The sequence below is a fragment of the Heloderma suspectum genome, chromosome 1 (genome assembly GCF_057233095.1).
Source record: "Heloderma suspectum isolate Gila_16-S chromosome 1, 16-S_ref, whole genome shotgun sequence".
Lineage (NCBI taxonomy): Eukaryota > Metazoa > Chordata > Lepidosauria > Squamata > Helodermatidae > Heloderma > Heloderma suspectum.
The window spans coordinates 117638474-117662093 of record NC_139458.1 but is presented as its reverse complement, the minus strand read 5'-3'; the positions used below and the strand labels follow the sequence as shown (position 1 = coordinate 117662093).

General features: G+C 43.5%; 1 protein-coding gene across 1 annotated transcript in view; it reads right to left on the bottom strand.

Annotated features, from left to right (window-relative positions):
• The window catches only part of INSC (INSC spindle orientation adaptor protein), a 255524-nt gene that overhangs the window by 154166 nt on the left and 77738 nt on the right, over window positions 1–23620 (bottom strand). The window contains exon 2 of the mRNA XM_084828484.1: window positions 17919–17989. Within this exon, the coding sequence (XP_084684610.1) occupies window positions 17919–17947 (29 nt within the window). The 5' untranslated portion in view covers window positions 17948–17989. The remainder of the gene's footprint in view (window positions 1–17918; window positions 17990–23620) is intronic.

Below are 23620 nucleotides of genomic sequence, written 5' to 3'. Positions count from 1 at the left end.
CTTTGCTCTGCCAAACCTCTCTAACCGTTTTTTGTACTCAGCACTCATAGGCAAGCAAAAATTACATGCAGGCTACCTGTAGCAGTGGGGTGCACAACCTTTTTGGCCCCAGGCCACATGTGATGCTGGCTCGGGGGTTGGGGGCCATGCACATACACACACACACACACACACACACACAGATTAGATAGATAGATAGATAGATAGATAGATAGATATAGATAGATAGATATAGACACACACACACACATCCCAGAAATCCTGATCCTGATCACTCTTTGCTCGCTGCTAGTTTTGTTTTGTTTTTTACTAGACTTCACACGAATAACCAAATCCTTTAAAAAAAGAAGAAAACATTTAACAGACAACAAAACCAGAAACACACTGTATCAGATAGTGCGTCATTGTCAATATTAGCTACAAAACAAATAATGAGAAATCCCACTCATGGTATAACCCCATGCACACAGGTTAATAACTTGATGGTTAAAAACAATGTCCTAAAAATAGCATGGAGGGGAGGAAAACCAATAAGGTTTAGGCACCCAAACAAAAGGCTTCCGGAAAGATGCTGCCAGCCAAAAGCAAATCCAAAAGAAATCTGAAGCACACAAAAATCATACGCAGTATAAAGTATTATAAACAATAATGACCAAGATCAATCTGAAACATATTGTGAGATTCTTTAGGTGAGTACTGTCTCTCAGTAGTGAATTCTTGTCTTGTGTGCATTGGGGTGATTTATTTTGTTTTGTTATTGTATTTGAAAACTCCCTTGGGCCACTGGGAAAGGCTTAGTAAAAATAAATAAATAAATGGACACATTCTTCATGGGCGGGGGGAGGGGAGAGAAAGAATTAACTAATTGTAAAGCCTTTACTTATAATCAAAGCTATGGTTTTCCCAGTAGTAATGTATGGCTGCGAGAGCTCGACTATAAGGAAGGCTGAGCGCCAAAGAAGTGATGCTTTCGAACTGTGGTGCTGGAGAAGACTCTTACGAGTGCCCCGGACTGCAAGGAGGTCAGATCGGTCCATCCTAAAGGAAATCAAACCTGACTGCTCATTGGAAGGACAGATACTGAAGCTGAAGCTCAAATATTTTGGCCAACTAATGCGAAGAGAAAACTCCCTGGAAAAGACCCTGATGCTGGGAAAGACTGAAGGCAAAAGGAGAAAGGGATGGCAGAGGATGAGATGGCTAGATAGCATCACCGATGCAATGAATATGAACTTGAGCATGCTCCGGGAGAGAGCGGAGGACAGGAAGGCCTGGCGTGCTATGGTCCATGGGGTCACGAAGAGTCGGACATGACTTAACGACTGAACAACAACAAAAAAGCCTTTACAGGCAAGATGAATAGCTACCAGGGAACAGTGGAAAGGTGTTCACTTTCATTTCAAATTGGGAGTTATGTAGGCTAAAATAAATAAGGCAAGACAATGAGGGCTTCTCCATACAGAGGCTTTTTATCCGGCAATTTTACTGGGGCTTCTGCTCCTGGGTTCTTTGCGGGATTAAGTTCGGCCCTTTTCCCCCCTTTATCTGCAAGTTCTATATGTTTCAATATACAGCCACTAGATGGCACTGTTGTTATAGCGCCACTTCCTCTTTACACAGACAAATTCAACCTGATTCAAAGCCCTTCTTTTTGTTAGCTCATTATTTCTGTTTCAAATTAAGCCGCGGAAATAGTTGGAAACCACAGGAGAGGCTCTGGAGGTTGACAACATCATGTAAAGGACCCGGAAACTTCTGTGAGTAACCAATCTCAATTGCAGGATAAAAACCCCATGTGGAGAAGCCCTGAGTGAGCTACTCTAAGGTCCATGAAGGAATGAACCAGGAGAACACAAAGACCATAAAAATACAATGGTATGTCCCATTGTCTCTCAGTAATATCAGTCAACAGTAAAACACGTAGAGCAGCCTTCCCCAACTTATTGCCCTACAGATGTGTTGGACTACAATTCCCAACATCCCCCAGCCAGGCAGGAATTGTAGTCCAACTGCCTAACACATCAGGAGGGCACCAGGTTAGGGAACACTGGAGCAGAACAAATGCATTTATTTATTTATGTATTTATTTTTACTACATTTATATCCCACCTTTCCTGCAAGGAGGGCAAGCAGTGCACATAGAGATTCTCTCTCTCTCTCCCTCCCTCCATTTTATCCTCACAACAACCTTGTGAGGTAAGTGAGGCTGGGAGATAGTGACTGGCCCAAGGTCAGCCAATGAACGAATGAGCTTCATGGCTTACTGAGGAATTGAACCCGAGTCTCCCTGGTCCTAGTCTGACACTCTAACGTCTCCACCACAAAGCTGACCCTCAAAGAGCAATTTACATCAGACAGAAGAAGTTTTTCCCCTGTTGCTTTTCCAGTCACTTGCAGAATATTCCCCATCAGCCATTTAAAAAAAAAAAAAAAAGTGCAAAAGCATTTCAGAAATAAAAATGATGTGGGAAGTTGAGCCCTGTTCACTCAGATACTTGTCATCTTTCAAAACATTTCTATCCAGTGGCTCACAATAAAATGATCATCCCTCAGATTACAGTCAAAATGTCTATTAAAACAGATTGTTCTTCACTGCTCACCAGAAGGCAAGGATAGATGAGGCCAGGAGTGCCTCTTCCAGGGCAATGGTTTGGATCCAAACAGTCTGATCCTAGTCATGTCTACTCAAGAGTAAGCCCAGTCGAGTCAACGGGACTTACTCCCAAGTGTCTACGGGATTACAACCTCAATCATATTTTGAGTAGACCCACTGAATTGAATGGGATTCAAAGTAGTCATCATGACTGAATCAAGGCACTGAACAAGGGGTTATCATTCATTTAGCATAGCAATTCGTTCATCCTATTGCTTTCAATGGGTCTACTCTAAGCATGACTAAATCTGGATCTAACCCAAATTCCATAGTTTAGGTGCTGTCATTAACTGAAAAGGTCCCATCTCTGGTGCCAATCAGCTGCACCTCAGATGGTAGAGTGAATCCTGGACAGGACATCTAAGGCACAGGCAATTTTATATGAGTGGAGACAGTCCTTCATATATGCCACTGGGCCATTTAGAGCTAATAAGCAGTTTTCCCAAAGAACAATATTATTACACAAATGTTTGCCTTTAAAACATTCTGTTTAGCTGTCTGGCATATCAGTATGCAACTTGCTCATTAATTTTAGGATGTATGTGCCAGCCTTTCAGTAAAATTCCCTGGGTGGCTGGAAATGCAATGAAATAAACATATGGGGGTAACTTAGTTCTTGACTCAGCTGCAGTATATTTTATTACTCTCTGAAGAAAGATGAGCACTTGGAACAAAAACACATCTTTGAAGAACTGAAGGAAGGAAATATGGAACTGCTTACAAACTTCATGAAGCTGTATTTTTAAAAAAAACACAGTAAATCCTACAAAAGTGTTCCATCATCTTTGGGGTATAAGATATGCTGGGGGCACCTGCTGTGAATCTCTCTGACTGTCTGTTCTGTGTCTGTCTGTCTATCTATCTGCCTGCTCTGTGTGTCTGTTCTGTGTCTGCTCGCTGTCTTCATTGTTTCGCCCAGGCTGTCCTATGTCTGCCTTCATGTTGCCTCTACTTTCTTGCTCACTGTGTCTATCCATATTAAGTGGATATCTGCCTATCCAGCCTCTCGTTGTGTCTATCTGCCTGTCTGCTCACTCTCTGGGCTGTTCTATAAACATGCTTGTGCTTTTCTGTCTGCTCTTTTGTCTATTTGCCCATCGCGTTCACCTGCCTGCCCGCCCTGCATGTGGGTGTCTGTCTTGCATCTCTTTGGCCTGTGTCTGTCAGTTCTTTGCACAGATCTATCCATCCACTCATTGTGTCCTGTGCCTGCCTTCTTTCCAGTTGTCCATGCATCCTGTTTGCCTGTCCACCCCCTCATTCTTTCTGTCTAAACACCTGCTCATTGGGTCTCTTCTGCCTGCCTGCCTACGCAGTCTACCTGCACCAGTACATCTGTCGGCACATTCTGTTCGCCTGTTCAGCATACGCCTGTCAGCTCACTCTGTCTGTTTGTCCCTAATGGTATCTGAGAGTCAAACTAGACTAGAGCCAGTGTAGTGTAGTGGCGAGAGTGACGGACTGGGAGCCGGGAGATCCGGGTTCTAGTCCCTGCTTGGCCATGGAAGCTCACTGGGTGACTTTGGGCCAGTCACAGACTCTCAGCCCAACCTACCTCACAGGGTTGTTGTTGTGAGGATACAATGGAGAGGAGGAGGATAATGTAAGCCACCTTGGGTTCCTTGCAAGAGGAAAAAAGGCGGGATATAAATGCAATAATAAATAATAAAAATAAATAAATGACATCTGAGTCCTGGAACTGGAACTCCCAATGTCTTTTTCTTATGTAAAAAGCAGCCAGAGAAGAGGGGATCTGGCCTGGGACCGTGGCATGGGGGCTAATCCTTCTCCCGATGCAATTTACATTATAAATATTATCCCCATCCCACCCTCCCAGAAGCTGTTATTTGCTGCACTGGGGAAATGTGCCTGTTCTCTGGGTTCGCAGAGTAGCATCCTCCTCTGCTACTCTGCACAGTCCACCTGCACTGTGCCTGTCTCTCTCCTGCCATACGTGCTCACTTGCTTTGTGCAGGTCTGTCTGTCTGGCCAGTGCCTGTCCTGCATGCGTCGCATGCGTCGCCTTTGTCTGTCTGTCCGTCTGTCCATCCGTCCAAGCTCCCTCAGTTCTGTTAGCTCCGTCTTCTGCCTGTCAGTCCACCTCGTGGGGCTGCCTGCTGGCTGATTGGCTCCACCTGCCTCCATGCCTGCTCACTGTGCCTATACTAGTTGCCTATCTGCTAACTGTGGGCCAAAACATACGTTACTTCGAATCTGCGTCAAGAGCTATATCTCTCCCCCACCCCGCCCCACCTGCCATTTTTACTCTAGGGTGGGTGCAGGGGGCCAATCCAGATCGAAAATGTTCCCCCTACCGCCACCACCCATGCTGGAGTCCTGCTCTGGATTGCTGGCCTCTCCTGGGCCTGCCTGCCTGTTCTGCATCTCTCTGACCGAGGTCAAGGCACTCTGCCTCTGCCCATCTGTCTGCCTCTCTCTCCTGTGTCTGTCCTGCTTACTGCATATGTTAATCTCTCTGTCTGCTCATTGTGTCTGTCTGCCTGTTCATTGTAACAGTTCGTCATGTGTCAGTCTGCATACTCTGTCTCTGTTGCTCTGTTTAATGATCCATTCAAACAACTTCCATTTGTTTTAATGGATCATTTAGGTGGCAAGGTATGGGAGGGGGCAATGTGGATCAGGACCACAGTGGGGAGAAAAGGGTTAAAGCTCCCCAACCCTCCCCAACCCCCATGCTGGGGTTCCAATTTGGATCAGATCCCCTGAATTTACTTTAGAGCACCCTTCCCCAACCTGGCACCCTCCAGATGTTTTGCGCTTCAGTGTCCATCAGCCCCAGCCAGCATGGCCAATGGTCAGGAATCTTGGGAATCCAAGTGGGGAAGGCTGCTTTAGGGTAAAAAAGAAAGATGTAGGTATGTCTTCAACATAACCTGTTGTTTGGGTCAAGGTGCATCCCTCCTCTGGTTCTGTCTGCTCTTTGTGTCTATTTGTCCATCCGTAGTCTGCATCCACTCATGTAGAAGCAACAGATTTTGTGACTTTGGGCCAGTCACAGACTCTCAGCCCAACCCACCTCACAGGGTTGTTGTGAGGATAAAATGGAGAGGAGGAGGATAACGTAAGCCGCCTTGAGTTCCTTGCAAGAGGAAAAAAGGCGGGGTATAAATGCAATCAATCAATCAATCAATCAGATTTCAACAAGCCAAACATTCACATTTGCAAATGTGCAGCTTTCACATCTTGCACATTTAGGCAATACTATCAACTTCAAAAGTCTTCAAAGGAGTATAGATTGTCTCCAGTGCCTGGCATGTGCAGAACACATTACTCTTGAGGGAGAGGCAGCCCCAGCTACAAAGCAAATAGCTTCCTTTAAATAATGAGCATTACGTAAATTATTAGTTCATGAAGCTGCACAGATGCTGTTAAAAAAAACATCCATCTTCCCCACTGAACACTAAAAATGTGCATGTGCCAACATGAGGAGGAGGCACAGAATTGCAAGAGAAGGTTTCTTACCTGCAAGAAACGTCTGTGTTTTTTATGAGAAGTTCTGTCCATTTACTAATGAGACTGAATACAGCCGTGGCCCAGGCTTTGAGAACCTTCTTTGTAGCAGTATTTCATTAGAGAAAACTGCATTGCCATTGCATCAGCAGGGGAGTGATATGGGGGTGGGGAAAAGCTATTCAATGGCCTTGGTTCCTTTCTCTTTCAAAAGGTCCAATTATATTGGGAACTCTGAAGAATGAAAGGAAGCAGTGCAAGGAGTGGGAAATCGAAAGAGTTCCTTCTGAAGAGCTTTGGTTACAGGAAAACAACATCCCTTACTCTTTTTATACATTGGCTATCCCCACTAGTTTCAGATATATGTCAAAAGCAGTGCTCCATACTTCTGTATGGTGGGCAAAGAACTCAGATTCGATGTGCAATCTCATTCAGTGACCATAGCATAATGTTGCCTTACCCAGTCTGGTGCCCTCCAGATCCATCAGAGTACCACTTCCATCATCCCCAGTCACTATGGCCATTGGCTGTGGATGGCCACATTGGCTGTGGATATGTTGTAGTCGGACATATCTGAAGGGCACCGGGTTGGGGAAGGTTCACTTAATGGTTTGTAAATACCTGTAACAGATTATGCAGGAGCTTTGCAAATTTCCAAAGGGGAGCGGGGGCGGGGGGAGGATAGATCTCATGAAGGCTACCATAACTCTAGTCTGAAAATGATAGGAGTACAATCCTTTGTTCCCTAAGGCTACCCAACTCACAGCGCAGCACAGTTTTTCCTTCTTATGGAAGGCAGGCAGGCATCTATGCATACAGTCCCTTTGGAGGAAACAAACACTTGGATCCCTTATTCAGAGGTCACACTGCAGAGAAATACAACACAAATTTTCCCGTGATTTTTGCATGAACTTATATCTTGGTTTGGAGTACGTAAGCCAGCTTTCTGGTTACATATTAAAAGTTCCCGCTATGGACTCACCATTTCCCACGTGATGAGAAATTACAGGGGCAGCAGTTTCCCGGGTTTCGTTTCCTTTGAACGACAGGCCACTGGAGATGTAAGGCATTTTGTAATACTGGGGTTTGTTTGCAAATATATACATGCACAGTAGAGGCAGACACAGCATATTACAAAGCAGCAGCTCCACTGGCCCAAATTAGATTACCCAGAGAGGCAGAAGTTCAAAGTTAGTTTTCACCTTGCCTTTTGTTACACCTGCCATGGGCACCTGCTTCTAGATGTGTTGGAGTACAATTCCCATAATTCCCAGCCAGCATGACCAATGGCATCTTGCAAGTCTTCCAGCAAATAAGATTAGAAACTTCTTCTGGCTTTAGATCAGACTCAAGTCCGTAGTTCACGGGCCTTTAAAATCAAATACAATACGAATATACAAAATAGGATACAAATCCAGACCCACTGCTCTGTAGCGAAAATCATTTATTTAAAACAATTATGTTACCAGTGAATTATTTCATTGTAGTGAGGTATTGTTCCAAACAGTGTCTCCCGTCCCCCCGCAACACACACACACACACACCACTGGTGATGCATTTGTCCTACAAGCACCAACCACATACAGTCAGGGCCAGAAATATTGGAACAAGGATAACTGTTTTGGCAGTTGGCCTCTGTACATCACCACATTGAAGTTGAAAGGAAACACACCCAGATAGGAGCGAAGTCAGGACGTTCAACTGTAAGTCAAGGGGTTTGACAAAAGTGGGGCACTAACCATTCAGGAAGGACAGCCAGTGGCATACACACACACACCCATCGTTGGTGGCTCATAAGTAATGGAACAAACCAACATCATTTCAAACTTAAGGATCGCCTTTAATACCTGGATGAAAATCCTTTGCAGTCAATGGCTGCCTGAAGTCTGAAAGCCACGGACAAGACCCAATGCTGAGTTTCCTCCCTCGAGATGCTTTGCAAGGCCTTTACTGCACCTGCCTTCAGCTGCTGCTTGCTTGTGGGTCTTTCTGCCTTCAGTCTTGTCTTCAGTAAGTGAAAAGCATGCTCTGTTGGGTTGAGATCAGGTGACTGACTTGGCCAGTGAAGAACATCCCACTTCTTTGCCTTCAGAAACTCTTGGGTAGCTTTTGCTATATGTTTTGGGTCATTATCCATCTGCAATATGAAGCGGCGTCCTATCAGTTGGGCAGCATTCGGCTGAATCTGAGCAGAAAGTACAAGCCTACACACTTCAGAATTCCTCCTGCTGCTTTTATCAGCAGTCAGGTCATCAATAAACACCAGTGACCCAGTTCCATTGGCAGCCATACATGCCCATGCCATAACGCTGCCTCCACCATGTTTGACAGATGATGTGGTATGCTTTGGATCATGAGCTGTTCCTTTCCTTCTCCATACTTTTCTCTTCCCATCATTCTGGTACAAGGTAATATTGGTTTCATCAGTCCAAAGAATCTTATTCCAGAACTGGGCAGGCTTTTTTAGGTGTTTGCTGGCAAAGGCCAATCTGGCCTTTCAGTTCTTGAACGTTACCAGTGGTTTGCACCTTGTTGTAAAGCCTCTGTATTTACATTCATAAAGCCGTCTCTTGACTGTAGATGTTGACAATGACATGGCTACCTCTGCAAGAGCGTTCTTGACCTGACTAGCTGTTGTGAAAGGGTTCCTCTTCACCATGAGCAGAATTCTGCGGTCATCCACTTTAGTTGTCTTCCGTGATCTTCAAGGCCTTTTGCTGTTGCTGAGCTTGCCAGTTAATTCCTTCTTTTTCAGGATGTTCCAGACTGTTGTATTGGCCACTCCCACTGTTTTTGCTATCTCTCTGATGGGTATATGTTGTTTCCTTAGCCTAATGAAGGCCTCCTTCACTCACATGGACACCTCTTTGGACCTCATGTTGGGAGTTCCAATGAACAGCTACCACGTGCAAATGTAACACTCAGAACCACCTCCAGGCCTTTTATCTGCTTGATTGGTCATGGGGTACCCAGGAAACAGGTCACACCTGTCCATGCAGCTGCTTGTCAGCCATTCATTCCATTACTTATGAGCCACCAACAATGGAGGGGGTATGCCACTGGCTGTACTTCCTGACTGGCTTTGTTGTTTATTCGATCAGTCACTTCCAACTCTTCGTGACTTCATGGACCAGCCCACGCCAGAGCTTCCTGTCGGCTGTCGCCACCCCCAGCTCCCCCAAGGTCGAGTCCGTCACCTCCAGAATATCATCCATCCACCTTGCCCTTGGTTGGCCCCTCTTCCTTTTGCCTTCAACTTTCTCTAGCATCAGCATCTTCTCCAGGGTATCCTGTCTTCTCATGATGTGGCCAAAGTACTTCAGTTTTGCCTTTAATATCCTTCCCTCAAGTGAGCAGTCTGGCTTTATTTCCTGGAGTATGGACTGGTTTGATCTTCTTGCAGTCCAAGGCACTCTCAGAATTTTCCTCCAGCACCACAGTTCAAAAGCATCTATCTTCCTTCGCTCAGCCTTCCTTATGGTCCAGCTCTCACAGCCATAGGTTACTACAGGGAATACCATTGCTTTAACTATGCGGACCTTTGTTGTCAGTGTGATGTCTCTGCTCTTCACTATTTTATCAAGATTTGTCATTGCTGTCCTTCCAAGAAGTAAACGTCTTCTGATTTCCTGGCTGCAGTCAGCGTCTACAGTCATCTTTGCGCCTAGAAAGACAAAGTCTGTCACTGCCTCCACGTTTTCTCCCTCTATTTGCCAGTTATCAATCAAGCTGGTTGCCATAATCTTGGTTTTTTTGAGGTTTAACTGCAACCCAGCTTTTGCACTTTCTTCTTTCACCTTCGTCATGAGGTTCCTCAGCTCCTCCTCGCTTTCAGCTATCAAAGTAGTATCATCTGCATATCGGAGATTGTTAATGTTTCTTCCAGCGATTTTAACTCCAGCCTTGGCTTCATCAAGCCCAGCACATCGCATGATGTGTTCTGCGTACAGCTTGAATAGGTAGGGTGAGAGTATACAACCCTGCTGTACTCCTTTCCCAATCTTAAACCAGTCTGTTGTTCCGTGGGCTGTTCTTACCATTGCTACTTGGTCGTTATACAGATTCCTCAGGAGGCAGACAAGATGACTTGGTATCCCCATACCACCAAGAACTTGCCACAATTTGTTATGATCCACACAGTCAAAGGCTTTAGAATAGTCAATAAAACAGAAATAGATGTTTTTCTGAAACTCCCTGGCTTTCTCCATTATCCAGCGGATATTGGAAATTTGGTCTCTAGTTCCTCTGCCTTTTCGAAACCCAGCTTGTACATCTGCCAATTCTCGTTCCATGAATTGCTGGAGTCTACCTTGCAAGATCTTGAGCATTACCTTACTGGCATGTGAAATAAGTGCCACTGTTCAATAGTTTGAACATTCTTTGGTGCTTCCCTTTTTTGGTATGGGGATATAGGTTGATTTTTCCAATCTGTTGGCCATTCTTGTGTTTTCCAAATTTGCTGGCATATGGCATGCATCACCTTGACAGCATCATCTTGCAAGAGTTTAAACAGTTCAGCTGGGATACCATCATCTCCTGCTGCCTTGTTATTAGCAATGCTTCTTAAGGCCCATTCAACCTCACTCTTCAGGATGTCTGGCTCTAGCTCACTGACCACACCGTCAAACCTATCTCCTATATTATTATCCTTCCTATACAGATCTTCCGTATATTCTTGACACCTTTTCTTCATCTCTTCTGCTTCTGTTAGGTCCTTGCCATCTTTGTTTTTGATCATACCCATTTTTGCCCGGAATTTACCTCCGAAGTTTCTAATTTTCTGGAAGAGGTCTCTTGTCCTTCCTATTCTGTTATCTTCTTCTCCTTCCGTGCATTGCTTGTTTAAAAATAATTCCTTATCTCTCCTGGCTAACCTCTGGAATTTGGCATTTAATTGGGCATATCTCCCCCTATCACTGTTGCCTTTTGCTTTCCTTCTTTCTTGGGCTGCTTCCAGTGTCTCAGCAGACAGCCATCTTGCCTTCTTGCTTTTCTTTTTCTTTGGGACGTTTTTTGTTGCCACCTCCTGAACAATGTTGCGAACTTCTGTCCATAGTTCTTCCAGGACCCTATCTACTAAATCTAGTCCCTTAAATCTATTCTTCACCTCCACTGCATATTCATGAGGAATATTAGTGAGCTCATATCTAACTGATCTGTGGGTCTTCCCTATTCTCTTTCGTCTGATTCTAAATTGTGCAATAAGATGTTCGTGATCTGAAGTACTATCAGCTCCAGGTCTTGTTTTTACCGACTGCATAGATGTCCGCCACCTTTGGCTACAAAGGATGTAGTCAATCTGATTTCGGTGTCGACCGTCTGGTGAAGTCCATGTATAAAGTCGTCTCTTAGGTTGTGGAAGAGAGTGTTTGTTATGCACAGTGAGTTGTCTTGACAAAATTCTATCAGCCTATGTCCTGCTCATTTTGTTCTCCCAGACCATGCTTGCCTGTAATTCCAGGTGTCGTTTGACTACCCACCTTAGCATTCCAGTCTCCTGTAATGAAAATAACATCTTTGTTTGGCGTACTATCCAGTAGGTGCTGCAGATCCTCATAGAACTGATCTACTTCTGCTTCTTCAGCATCTGTGGTTGGGGCATATATTTGGATCACTGTGATGTTAAATGGCTTACCCTGAATTCGAATTGAGATCATTCTGTCATTTTTTGGATTGTATCTAAGCATTGCTTTAGCCACTTTATTATTAATTATGAAGGCTACTCCATTTCTTCTGTGGTCCTCTTGTCCACAGTAGTAGATCTGGTGGTCATTTGATGTGAAGTGGCCCATTCCAGTCCATTTCAGTTCACTGACACCCAAAATGTCTATATTTAATCTTGACATCTCCCCAATAACCACATCCAATTTGCCCTGGCTCATAGATTGTACATTCCAGGTTCCTATGGTGTGCTGATCTTTAGAACATCAGATTCGTCGTTCACCACCAGCACCGTCGGCTGCTAGCCATCCTTTTGGCTTTGAGCTAGCTGTGTCATCACATCTGGGGCTAGTTGAACTTATCCTCTGTTCCTCCCCAGTAGCATTTTGACCGTCTTCCGACCTGGGAGTCCCATCTCCCAATGGTATACTGACATATCTCTGGTTGTACTGATCCATTTAGTTTTCATGGCAAGAATACTGAGGTGGGTTGCTGTTTCCTTCCCCAGGAATCGTATTTAGTCTGACCTCTCTGCCATGACCTTCCCGTCTTGGGTGTCCCTTCACAGTTTAGCTCATGACGTCATTGAGGTGCTCAAGCTCCAGCACCACGACAAGGTAACGATCTCCTTTGCTGAAGTCCTGACTGGTTAGTGCCCCGCTTTTGTCAAACCCTTTGAATTACAGCTGAAAGTCCTGACTTCACTCCCATCTGGGTGTGTTTCCTTTCAACTTCAATGTGGTGGTGTACAGAGGCCAACTGCCAAAACAGTTATCCTTGTTCCAATATTTCTGGCCCTGACTGTACATTATGTTTAAATCAATAGAAACATGATGGCTTTTCAGGAAAATCAAAGGTTTATTTCCCCCCACTTGTTTCACTAAGAAGTCCTGCTAAAGTCTGAGCTGGTGAACTGCAGTGGGTACGTTGGTGTAATATAGTGCTAAGCATGTGAGCTATCATCAGGGAATGAAATCTCACCTCAGCCATTCATTCATTCATTCATTCATTCATTTATTTATTTAAAACATTTCTAACCCACCCTATATCATTAAGATCTCAGAGCGGCATACAGATAAAATCAGTTTAAAAAGTATAAAACAATAAATAATTTAAACACCTAAAAACATATTAAACTATTAAACAAAGTAATACCAGTTAAAATCTAAAACAATAAAACAGTTAAAACTATGTGCTAGGCAAGGCATTTAGCCCTCAAAAGAGAGCCATGTTTTTACTTGGTGCTGAAATGAGACCAATGTCTGCACCAATCGGGCCTCCAAGGGGAGGGCATTCCACAACCGGGGTGCCGCAACAGAGAAGGCCCTCTCCCACATCCCACCATAGTGTATGTCTCGTACTGATGGGACGCAGAGGAGGGCCCCTCCAACAGCTATCAGTTCTCGGGTAGGCATATATAGGGAGAGGCGCTCCCTCAAATATCGAGGGCCTAAGCTGCTAGGGCTTTAAATGTCATTGGTAGCCAGAGCAATTTGCTGGATGGCCTTTAGGCAAGCCACTTTTTTTCCTCAGCCTAGGGTGGCTATGTATTCTACTTTGCAGAGGTCAGCCCTCTATTTGAAGGCATCCTCTGGTTGAAGGTCTGCCTGATCCAAGTCCAGTTTAAAGATAAAGACTCATCAGAAGGGAGGCCTGGGGCCTTGAGGTTGCCCATCAACAATTAACACCAGGACAACAGACTGAGCAGACACACAAGGCACCTGGTCACAGTCTTCCCCACAGCGGTGAGATGCACTGTATTTCTGTTTAAATTATAGCAATTATTTCCAATTTGGCATCTAAACATATAATTAGCATATCCATTCACTCGCATAGGGAAAAAAGCTGCACTGCCAAAAACACAGATGGGGGGGAGACTCCTCCCCCAAGAACCCTGTTGCCCCCAAGGTTCCCCCTTTTTTCCAGCAGTGCGGCTTCTCCCGCCTCGTCCCCCTGCAAGTCAGTGCATAAATTGTTCCATTCATTTGCACAGGCAAAAAAACTCAGGCAGCCTCAAGAGCTTGGCGAGCACTTCAGCAGGGCCTCGTATGCACAGCAGCACCTGCTGGTGCTGCACTATTAGTATGCTACCTATTAATATGTATTTTGTAATATTTTTCTTATTGATACTAAGTTTCCTCACAAACTTCCAAAATGTTTTATTCCAAAAGATCTGGTCAAATTGAACCCCATTCCCCTAGTACAACATGCCACTAATCATTTATGCACTTAGATTTACCATTGCTCATGTTTACAATATAAATATGAGGTAACAATAAAAACCCAGATGAACAAGAAAAAGTACCTGCCATTAAAAAAAATTATTTCAAACAAATTTCAAACATGAAATTTGCAGTATTAATCCAGAGAGATGAAAGCTATCTTATGTATGGCTTGTGTAGCATCAGAGGTCAACTAGATGTTAATTTTGGGGACAATACATTTAAACCACTTCCTTATGTAGATAACTTACCAGACTATTTCAAGTAGAGTTTGGGCACTGTTAGAGAGGCTGATGAGGGAGGCTTGAGGCAGCTTGGCCACAATCACAAAATAGCGATCGCGGCCACGATAGGGAAGAGTGGCAGGGCTTTTTGCCGCTCTTGCCCAGCAACTCACTGGCTCCTTCCCTCAACCTATGATAGATTGGGTGTCCCAAGTTCAGTCAACATGCCAACCCATCGCAGGTAGAACAACCCCAAGAACAAGCCATGGGTTGTTGCTGTGGCTTGTTCAAAAAAAATTAAACGACCCCACGGGAAGCTGACTGGGTTCAGACAACACTCTAACCCACGACAGCTTGTCATGTCATGTGAACTCAGTTTTAGTGTACAAAGTGAGCATTAACCAAAGCAAACTAAACAACATTTGTCTATACTGCACGTTAACATTACTGCATCATAGTCTAGAGATAATCGGGCTGAAAATGGCATCCATCCATTTTTCTTTGTTCACATAAAAGTATTTCAAGATTGAATCAGTTTAAAAGAGGGCTCTGTGATTTCCATATGATCAGGTTGTACAGCAAGACACTACAAATATAACACAATTATATGGGTACAAATACAGTAAATTGAACAGCATACATAATGGAACTCCTGTTTTCAAACATTCATATTTAAGAATCCCAAAATTTCAGAATTCCTTATGTTCTTAATTATGTAGTACAATTTAAGTAGTGTTCATATACAGTATGTATTTCCTAATTATGCTGTTACAAAGAAGTCTTGTGCAAGTCTCTTCTATACTGATCAATATCAGCACAACATCAACTACTCTACACCCCATCACAGCATTTTTCCCCCTTCTGGAAATTTCATAGATTCTCCATACTAGACAGAAGCCATATTGCAAATTAATCTAGTGTTAAAAAAAAAAGTAAAGGAAGAAACAAAGGGGGAGAAAGAAAAGAAAGAAGGGATTCATGTGCACTTTCATCTCCAAATGCTTTATTGCCCTGTCAAATTTATCACTATTACATTGTTACAGGTCAAAAATGCTAAGTGAGGTTTTACCATAATGAGTTTGTTTTCTTCTTTCTATTTGTTCTTTTAGCCAGATGTCAATTACAGTTCATAGGTCTAGCAGTACAGTACAAAGCCACTAGACACAGTAATACCCAAGGGACTTTGAAATCTACACTCTCTGCAAAAAAGCATAAAAGGGAGGGGGAAACAGTAGCAGGATACATGCTAATAAAAACGACTGAGCATTCTTCTATATCCCTAAACTACAGCTAAGTTGCAACAAAGGGCCATCATACATGGGGGAAGGACCATTACAGTGGTCGAGGACCAGTTTTGTACGTAAAAGGTCACAGGTTCAATCCTTGGCATTTCTTAGAAGGGCTGGAAAAGGCACCTGCCAAGGGCCCACACCCCGGCAGGGGCCCACTGACAAAAGTCCCCTGGAGTTGCACCTCCTCTTCACTATTACAGCCTGCTCATTCACCTGCCTCTTGCTCTGGCCAGGACAATGGTGGTGGTGAGAAGGATGAGCAGCAGATGCCACTGCCTACTTACTCACTGGCTGGCTGTCTGTCAAGCAAACAAGTGGTAGCAATTATGAGAAAGAGGATGAGGAGCAGCTGGCAACAATGGTGGTAAGAAGGTAGACTCACTGAGGGAAGGGGCCTGTGGAGTGTGTCTTGCCCAAGGGACCTCAGAAATCTGCACTTGGCACTGTCTTGTTCTAGACTGATCTGGGCATTCTTTTTATGCAAGGTGTCAATATGCTGAGTGGGGCGGGAGCTAAATGCAATAATCATGCCTTATTTTACTGGTTTACTGTACTGGAGACATAATGGTGACCAGACACACCCTCTCTGCTACTGGTCCCTGCATGAGATCTAAATAACGTGCTGATTGTGTGAGCCTCAAATGGTCGGGAAGAGAAGGTGGTAATTTTGTTGAAGCCAGTTTGACAGACTGGTGACCTCTGAGTCACCAGCTATCGAAAAGCAAAAGCTGAAAACACATGTTTGTTTCTACTCACAGCATGTAGTGTGCTGTGACTATCACATGCTAAATAACAAGAATCTGACCTATTTGAAGCAGAAAGATGAATGGGGCCTATCTCTCCCCAACTCCTGCTCCTTTTTGAGGATCTCTATGACAAATTGCAGAGTACAGCAGAAAAACAAATGAGGCTTCCTGAAAAACAGCCAGCCATCAGAGCATTAAATGCATGTTCTACCTTGCAAACCCAACCTTTTATGATACCATATTTTACTACTACTTCAGAATGCCTTCAAGGTGCTGAACCTATTTCAACCCAAGGGCCAAATTCTATTTCGGAGAAGCCTTCAGGCTCTGTATTCCCAGTGATGGGTGGAGCCAAAGGCAAAAAGGAATGGGGCCAGAACTTTCAGAAATACCAGCATATTGTAGTTTAAAGCTCTTCCGGCCAGTCATTAAGCTTTAGGAGAGGTGTTTCAACATTTTAGAAAGGGGGAAATACTGCACAAAAGCTGGGAAATGACCAAACAATGGGGGGGAGGGGCATAGCCACCTGGGAAGCCTGGAGGACTGGACTGAGACTCCAGGTGGGATGGACTTGGCTTCAACCAGTGGAGGCTGGTGGCTCTGATGTCAGTGGGGTGATGCATCTGTTCCAGGTTTCAGTCAGAACCAGACAGAACTCTAAAGGAGCTATTCAAGGTGCTTCCTTTAGAATTTTGACTGGTTCTGACTGAAACCCAGAGCTGATTCATTGCCCCACGGACATTATAGCCACCAACCTCCACTGGCTTCAACACCCCTGTCTCAGTACAACTGCATACCATCAGCTCACCATATGAAGTGACTATGGCAAGCATTTATAGAAGCCATGTGTTTCATAGAATCATAGACCTGGAAGCATCAGGACATACAACATGCAGGTGTCATTTTCACAGATATTAGAAACATGGAATATCAGATCAATTCTGGAATCTTGTTCATTGGCAGACAAATTTTGTGGCTAGTTTACACTGCAGTCACATGCACGATGGCACTAACTTCCTGGTAATTGTGTTTACAACTGCAGACTCAGGGTACTTCCAGACAAGGTTTTCATCATGCAATCTCCTTTCCTCTTTCCCAGAATTTTACAGGGGATCTAGATTATAATGTCTTCATTTGTAACCCTCCCATGTTTTTCCACCACTTCCTCCATCTTGTTTCTTACAAAAAAAAAAAAAAAACATTCAAGAGGGAAGGATGGAATAGCTGCACAAAGTTTTTTTGACTGGTAATGCTAGGAGCCCTCCTTTTGTCTCTGGGACTATGATTCTGTGCCATTTATCACTGATTTTACCATCATATTGTCATATATAATACGTATATATAATTATGGACTGATACTCCTATATGGAGATCAGCAGACACTCTTGATGCACACACGAACTCCTGCAACTATGGAAGATGTCATCAATTCCCAAGAAGGATTCAATACCATATGTTCTGATGAACATGATGTGTACCTGTAGATCAGCTCCCTCGATTGAACTGAATGATGAAACCCTGCTTCATGGAGTGATTTTTCCCCTTCCGCATCTTCGATTTGGGATGAATCCTGGTAATCTCACTGGCACTAATAGTCTGTGCCTATTTTTATATAAGTAGTTGTTTTTTAAAAAAACTGCAGCACTTACCGCTGAACTGGTAAAGCAAGGAAAGCCATGACTATCTCAGCTCATTTGCATGCTTTTCCACAGACCAAAATCTAAAAGAGAAGGAAAACAATTAAAATTACACTTTAAGGAGCTCAGAATGCAGGCTGCTTTTCTCCACAAGAAACTGCTGGTGCCTTTATTTTATTTATTATTTTAAGGATGTATAGCTCACCCCTCAACAAGTCCCCAAGGCAGCTTACAAAAAGTTAAAATGACAATAAAACAAATTAAAACTGTGGAGATTTTCCACACATCTTAAGATACAGTCATGAGCTCCAGTGTAATGTTACAAGTTGGAAGACGTTCCCAAGGGCATTTCCTCGTGCTACACAAGAGTCAGCATGCTGTCCCCCAAAGAGTTCCAGTGCTATAGGAAATCGAGTCTGTAGACACCACCATAAACTAGGTTGATGCTGATTTGATATAATGCAAGAGTTGGTGGATGGAGATTTAAAGCACAGGATGAGCAGGTTGATGGGGGAGCTGAGCCTTCAGCTCCTGATCTTTTTGCCCCAGCTGTTTTTCTTCCAGTAGGATTCTGAGCCCAGATGTTCCTCCTGGCAGAAAGTAAACAGTTGGGGATAAGTTGTCTCAGGGGTAAAAGTGAAGGTGGAGGGAGGGTTAAGCTTCCTATTCTACCTGACAGACCTATATTTTAAATCTCTCACCATACAAATACATCCATCTTAAATTAAATTAGTACAACCCAAGTTTGTTCAACCACCGTCACATCTAGTTGCATTCTAAGGGCCAAAACAGACATTACTTTAAACCTGTATCTAGCAGCTACATCTTCCCAGGCCCTCACTTTTACTCTAAAGTAGGTGCAGGGGGCCCAATCCAGATCTTAAAAGCACCCACTGCACCCCCATACTAGAGTCCCTATCCAAACTGGGGCCCCTGCATCTACTGTAGAGTAGAAAATGAAAAAAGACAGTTGCTAGAACAGATTTGATAACCCATGGTCTGTTGTTGGATTATGTGAGGGTTGTTTAACCCTGGAATAACTGCCCCTGGTTGTGTTCAGATGTCACAACAATGCTAACCTGGGGCTGAATATTCAAAATGGATGCTGGCAAATGCAGTGGCTCCTCGAGGGTAAATCAACTTTTGATGAGCTGCCACGACATGAGAACCAGCCCAACGGCTGGCTGATACATTTTGCAATGTTGAGTAGAAATGGGGAATTTCAAGTAGGGAACATAGTTATTTTACCAGAGAAATGTCTCATGAACTTCTATGTGAAACATCAGGGCCAGCATCAAGAGTTGGTATGGTTGTGTGCCTGCAGGGAGCCCACACCCTAAGAGGGGTCTACTGACAAGAGCTCCCTGGACTTGCTCATCCCCATGGCAACCTGCTTGTTCACCTGCCTCCCACTCTGGCCCAGACACGGTGGTAGCGAGAAGGAGGAGCAGCAGATCCCACCACCTACCTGCTCTCTGCCTGTTAGGCAAGCAAATGGTAGTGATGATGAGAAAGAGGAGGAGGAGGAGCAACAGTAACTGGTGACAACTAGTGAGAAGGTAACTCACTGAGGGAGGCGGCCATTGAAGGGGCCTTGCCCAAGGGCCCTCAAAAACCTGCAGCCGGCACTGTGAAATATCAACTACCTGGACATCATGTTACTGGTCACTAGTTTAGACTGATTTATATTAGATAAAGTTGGTATGTAAAGTTGCCGCAAATGTGGACCTACAAAAAGTGCTTTTGTTGCTAATTTTTTCCTTGCTTTACTCCAAGAGCTACATATGAGAACCCACAAATGTTGTCTAAAATATACTAAATGGTGTCCAATATTCTTACTCATTTAGCCAATAATTCGTATAATAACATGGTTTGTTTGGAAATTTTCTCTTTTTTCCTGGAAGAAATGTGCTTACTTATAAAAGATGCATCTCTAACAAAGAAATAATACTGAAAATTGAATGTAATGGTGCAATCTGAACAGCTCTTGTGGTTTAAATTAACAGTGAACATTTTGCCACTCAGAGAAAGTCTCCCATTTCATAAGAAGGCTTGACATTTCGTGAAGTGTGTTCCTGGTTCTTCCAGCTACCTTTCTCTGAAATCATTTCTCTGGAGTTATATTTTGAATTGGAAAACAGAAATATCTAATATTTTTCACATTGATAACTTTGCTTCCCCCCTTCCACCATAAAAAGAAAAAACTTAATACTTTGGTTTTGTTTTTTTTGAGAACAAGAAACCGTGTATCTCACATGCAGAGAACACTTCTCAAACAAGGTCTCTCTCTCACACACACACACACACACTGTTCTTGGAGATCCAGTCCTTCTTTGAAATTATTGCCCAAGTGTATAAAAGATCCAGGTAACCTGAAACACACACACCTCCAGCTAAGGGCCACTCATACATAGAAGCAGATCAGACAGAAAACCCTTCCTGAATAAGGAAACCTACGTACAGATGGGAGATGCATATGCATTTCCTCCTCAGACTAGATGCTGGGACTGTGCATGTGTAACTGGGCTCAGAAAATCAGTAATCAATCAACTGCTTGGGAGGGGAAGGAGGGGCTTAATCTACTTTCCCCCGCCCCCTTCCTTTCTCCTTGCCAAAGATCTGATCAGTAAGATTGTAAATATTCTGGGGCTATACTGATGCAGCTGCTGCATGCATGTACATTTGGTCCAGAATCTCTGGACCAGGGAATAGGGCTAGCAGCAGCTCTCCAGGGTTTCAGACAGGAGTCTTTTCTACCTGGAGGTGCCTGGGATTGATCCAGTGGAAGCTGATGGCTCCGATGTCAGTGGGGCGGTGAATCCACTCCATGTTTCAGTCAGAACCAATCAGAATTCTAAAGGAACTATCCTTTAGCAACTTTGGATAGTTGCTTAAGAGCTCTGACTGGTTCTGACTGAAACCTAGAGTGGATTCACCGCCCCACTGACATTAGAGCCACCAGCCTCCACTGGATGATTTGAGGACCTTTTGAATGCAAAGCATGTACTCTGTCATGGAGCTAAGGATTGCTCTTACATTAAAACAAAAACAAAAAGGATTGAACATTTATTTTTAATCCTTTCAGATCTTAGCCTCCGAGGTCAACTTTCCACATATTAATAAACCGATGTAAAAAATAAAAACTTGTCTTCCATCAATGTGTTTATTTATTCAATTCATGATTGCCCTATAGCCAAAGCTGTCAGGGTGATGTACATATTAAAAACAAAAACAATTAAACCAATGATAAAACCAATAATAAAACACATGGAAAAGTATTATTTTAAAAGCAACAAAAATTCAGCATTTTAAAAAAAATGAGCAGCTAAAACAAGAGATGATTTTAAAATGCAGCATTACATATTAAAAATAAAGCAATCCACAGTAAAAAAAAAAAAAAACTTTTTAAAGGATACCACCAGAATAGACGTATTTACAATAGACCTAAACATATTGGCAAAACCTTTTGAAACCATTATCTTTCAATACAATTTTTTTTTTTAGAATTGCAGTCAGTTTAGTAAGAACTAGGAAGCAGTCTCTACAGATACTTGGTAATATCTCCAAGATATTACCTTCCAAAAAGGCAAACCAGAAATCATCCAGTATGGAAGAGACGGAGGGATGTGGGGTTGCATAAACTGGGAAAGCATCAGAGAGCAAAGCACACAAGCAGGTTGGAATGGTGAAGAGGTGGAGCAACTTCATGGCACTTTGGTCCGTGGGCCCTTGCTGGGCTGTAGGCCCTCAGCAGCTGCCTGACTGCCTACCTTTGACACCTTATGCCCATCTGGTCTTTCACAGCTTTGGCCAACTGGGTAGTGGCTATTCCCAGACTTCCCTGCAAGTCAGGAGTGCTGCAGTGCTTCTTTGGCGGAGGATTGCAAGCTGGGACAGGTAATAGCCCTGTGTGGTGGGGAGGGGGACTAGGCCCAAACACCCACAGCAATTCTACATAATAAATGATATAACACATTTATTGTGTGAACATTCAACATCCTGTGTACTTAGATGAGCTAAGTTAACTATGCTATGCGATCTGTTGACAACGTTTGGGAGGATACAAGAGGAGAGACCCAGTATTGTGTTTTTCCCCGGGTTACTTCTCTGTGGCCCTGGCTCCATGTTCTGTCACCTTCAGAGGTTTGCTAGCTGACTGAAAGGGCCAGGGTTCCCCTCATTATGGTGCCTGTTGAGAGAGAGGATGGCTTGGCTTATCATGGCCAGGATAACTCACTCCCTGCTTTCTTTAAGAAGGCAGGTCAAGACAAACACGTTAAGGTAATCTGTTATACATGTAGCCAACTGTTAATCGTAGTGCTGTGCCGAAATTTTCTCCCACATTTTCTTTTGACTGTTCTCATTCAATCTGATAGAAAAGAAACTGCTTTCGAAAAGAAATTCAATGGTGAAGAAATTTCAGAGAAATTCTCAGGGGTTGGGGTTGGGTTTCTTGCCCTTACCTTCCTTAGGAGGTTGTCGAGGAGTGTGTGCAGGTGTCCTGTTTTTTATTGTATAATCATTTCTCCAGCAGCCTGTTGCCTTCTCAGCTTCTTGCACTTCAGTTAGCCCAAGGGAAGACATCATGAGGTAATTCCTCCCATAGGACTATTTCAGATCAGGAAGCACACGCAGCCTCAGAAGCCTCAGAGCAATGGAGAGATGTATAATAGGAAAAAAGTCACACACAGCACCCTCAGCAACCTCAGTGGCACAGAGTGCCTTCTACCAACTGGTTGGTGGCCTAGTTGCAGCATCCAGATTGATAACTGGGACTAGAACATCTGCACATATAAGACCGACTCTAGCCCGCTTGCACCAGCTGCCTATATCCTTCCGAGCTCATTTCAAGGTGCAGGTTTTAACTTATGAAGCCCTACATGGCTTGGGACTGCAATACCTGACAGCGCACCTCTCCCAAAATAAACCTACCTGTACTCTACATTCAGCATCTAAGGTCCTCCACCGGGTCCCCCAAAGGAAGGGGACTTCTCAGTGGTGGCCCCCCATCTGTAGAACGAGCACCCCAATGAGGTCTGCCTGGTGCCAACATTGTTATCTTTTCGCCACCAGGTTAAGACCTATCTCTTTTCCCAGGCATTTGGCAGCTTGTGATGAGTTTTAATCAGTCCTGGATGTGTCTTTGGTTATAACTATTATGACTATTATAACTATTATGACTATTCAAAGATGTTTTTAGTTATATGTTGTTTGTGTATATTGTCTGTGTGTTTTTATCTAAATGGCTTTTAAACTTCGTATATTGTATTTTAATGTTTTAACTTCTGTAAACCGCTCGGAGAGCTTCAGCTATGGGGCAGTATAGAAATGTAATAATAAATAAATAAATAAATAAATAAACAGTCGTTCAGAAGAACTGGATTTTGTACATAAAATAAACTTCCCATGAAATCCTACACATTCTAAATTAAATGCTTCAAAGACTCCATCTTCTCTTGACATCCTGTTTGGGTTTCTAAGCTTAATCACTAGAGAAATGTCATTAAATTACTAGCAGAAGTAGACACATATCATTGGGTGTTTTTCTAGTAATTATCCACTGAGTGGCAAATTGCATGCACAACACACAGCTTGCTTTTCAAGTACAGGAACCCAGAAAGAAACCCTCTTGCATTTTAAAGGTGCTTTTCATCCTTTTATTGGATATTCAGTAATTACTATAAACTGCTAATGTAATCAGTCATATGGAAATG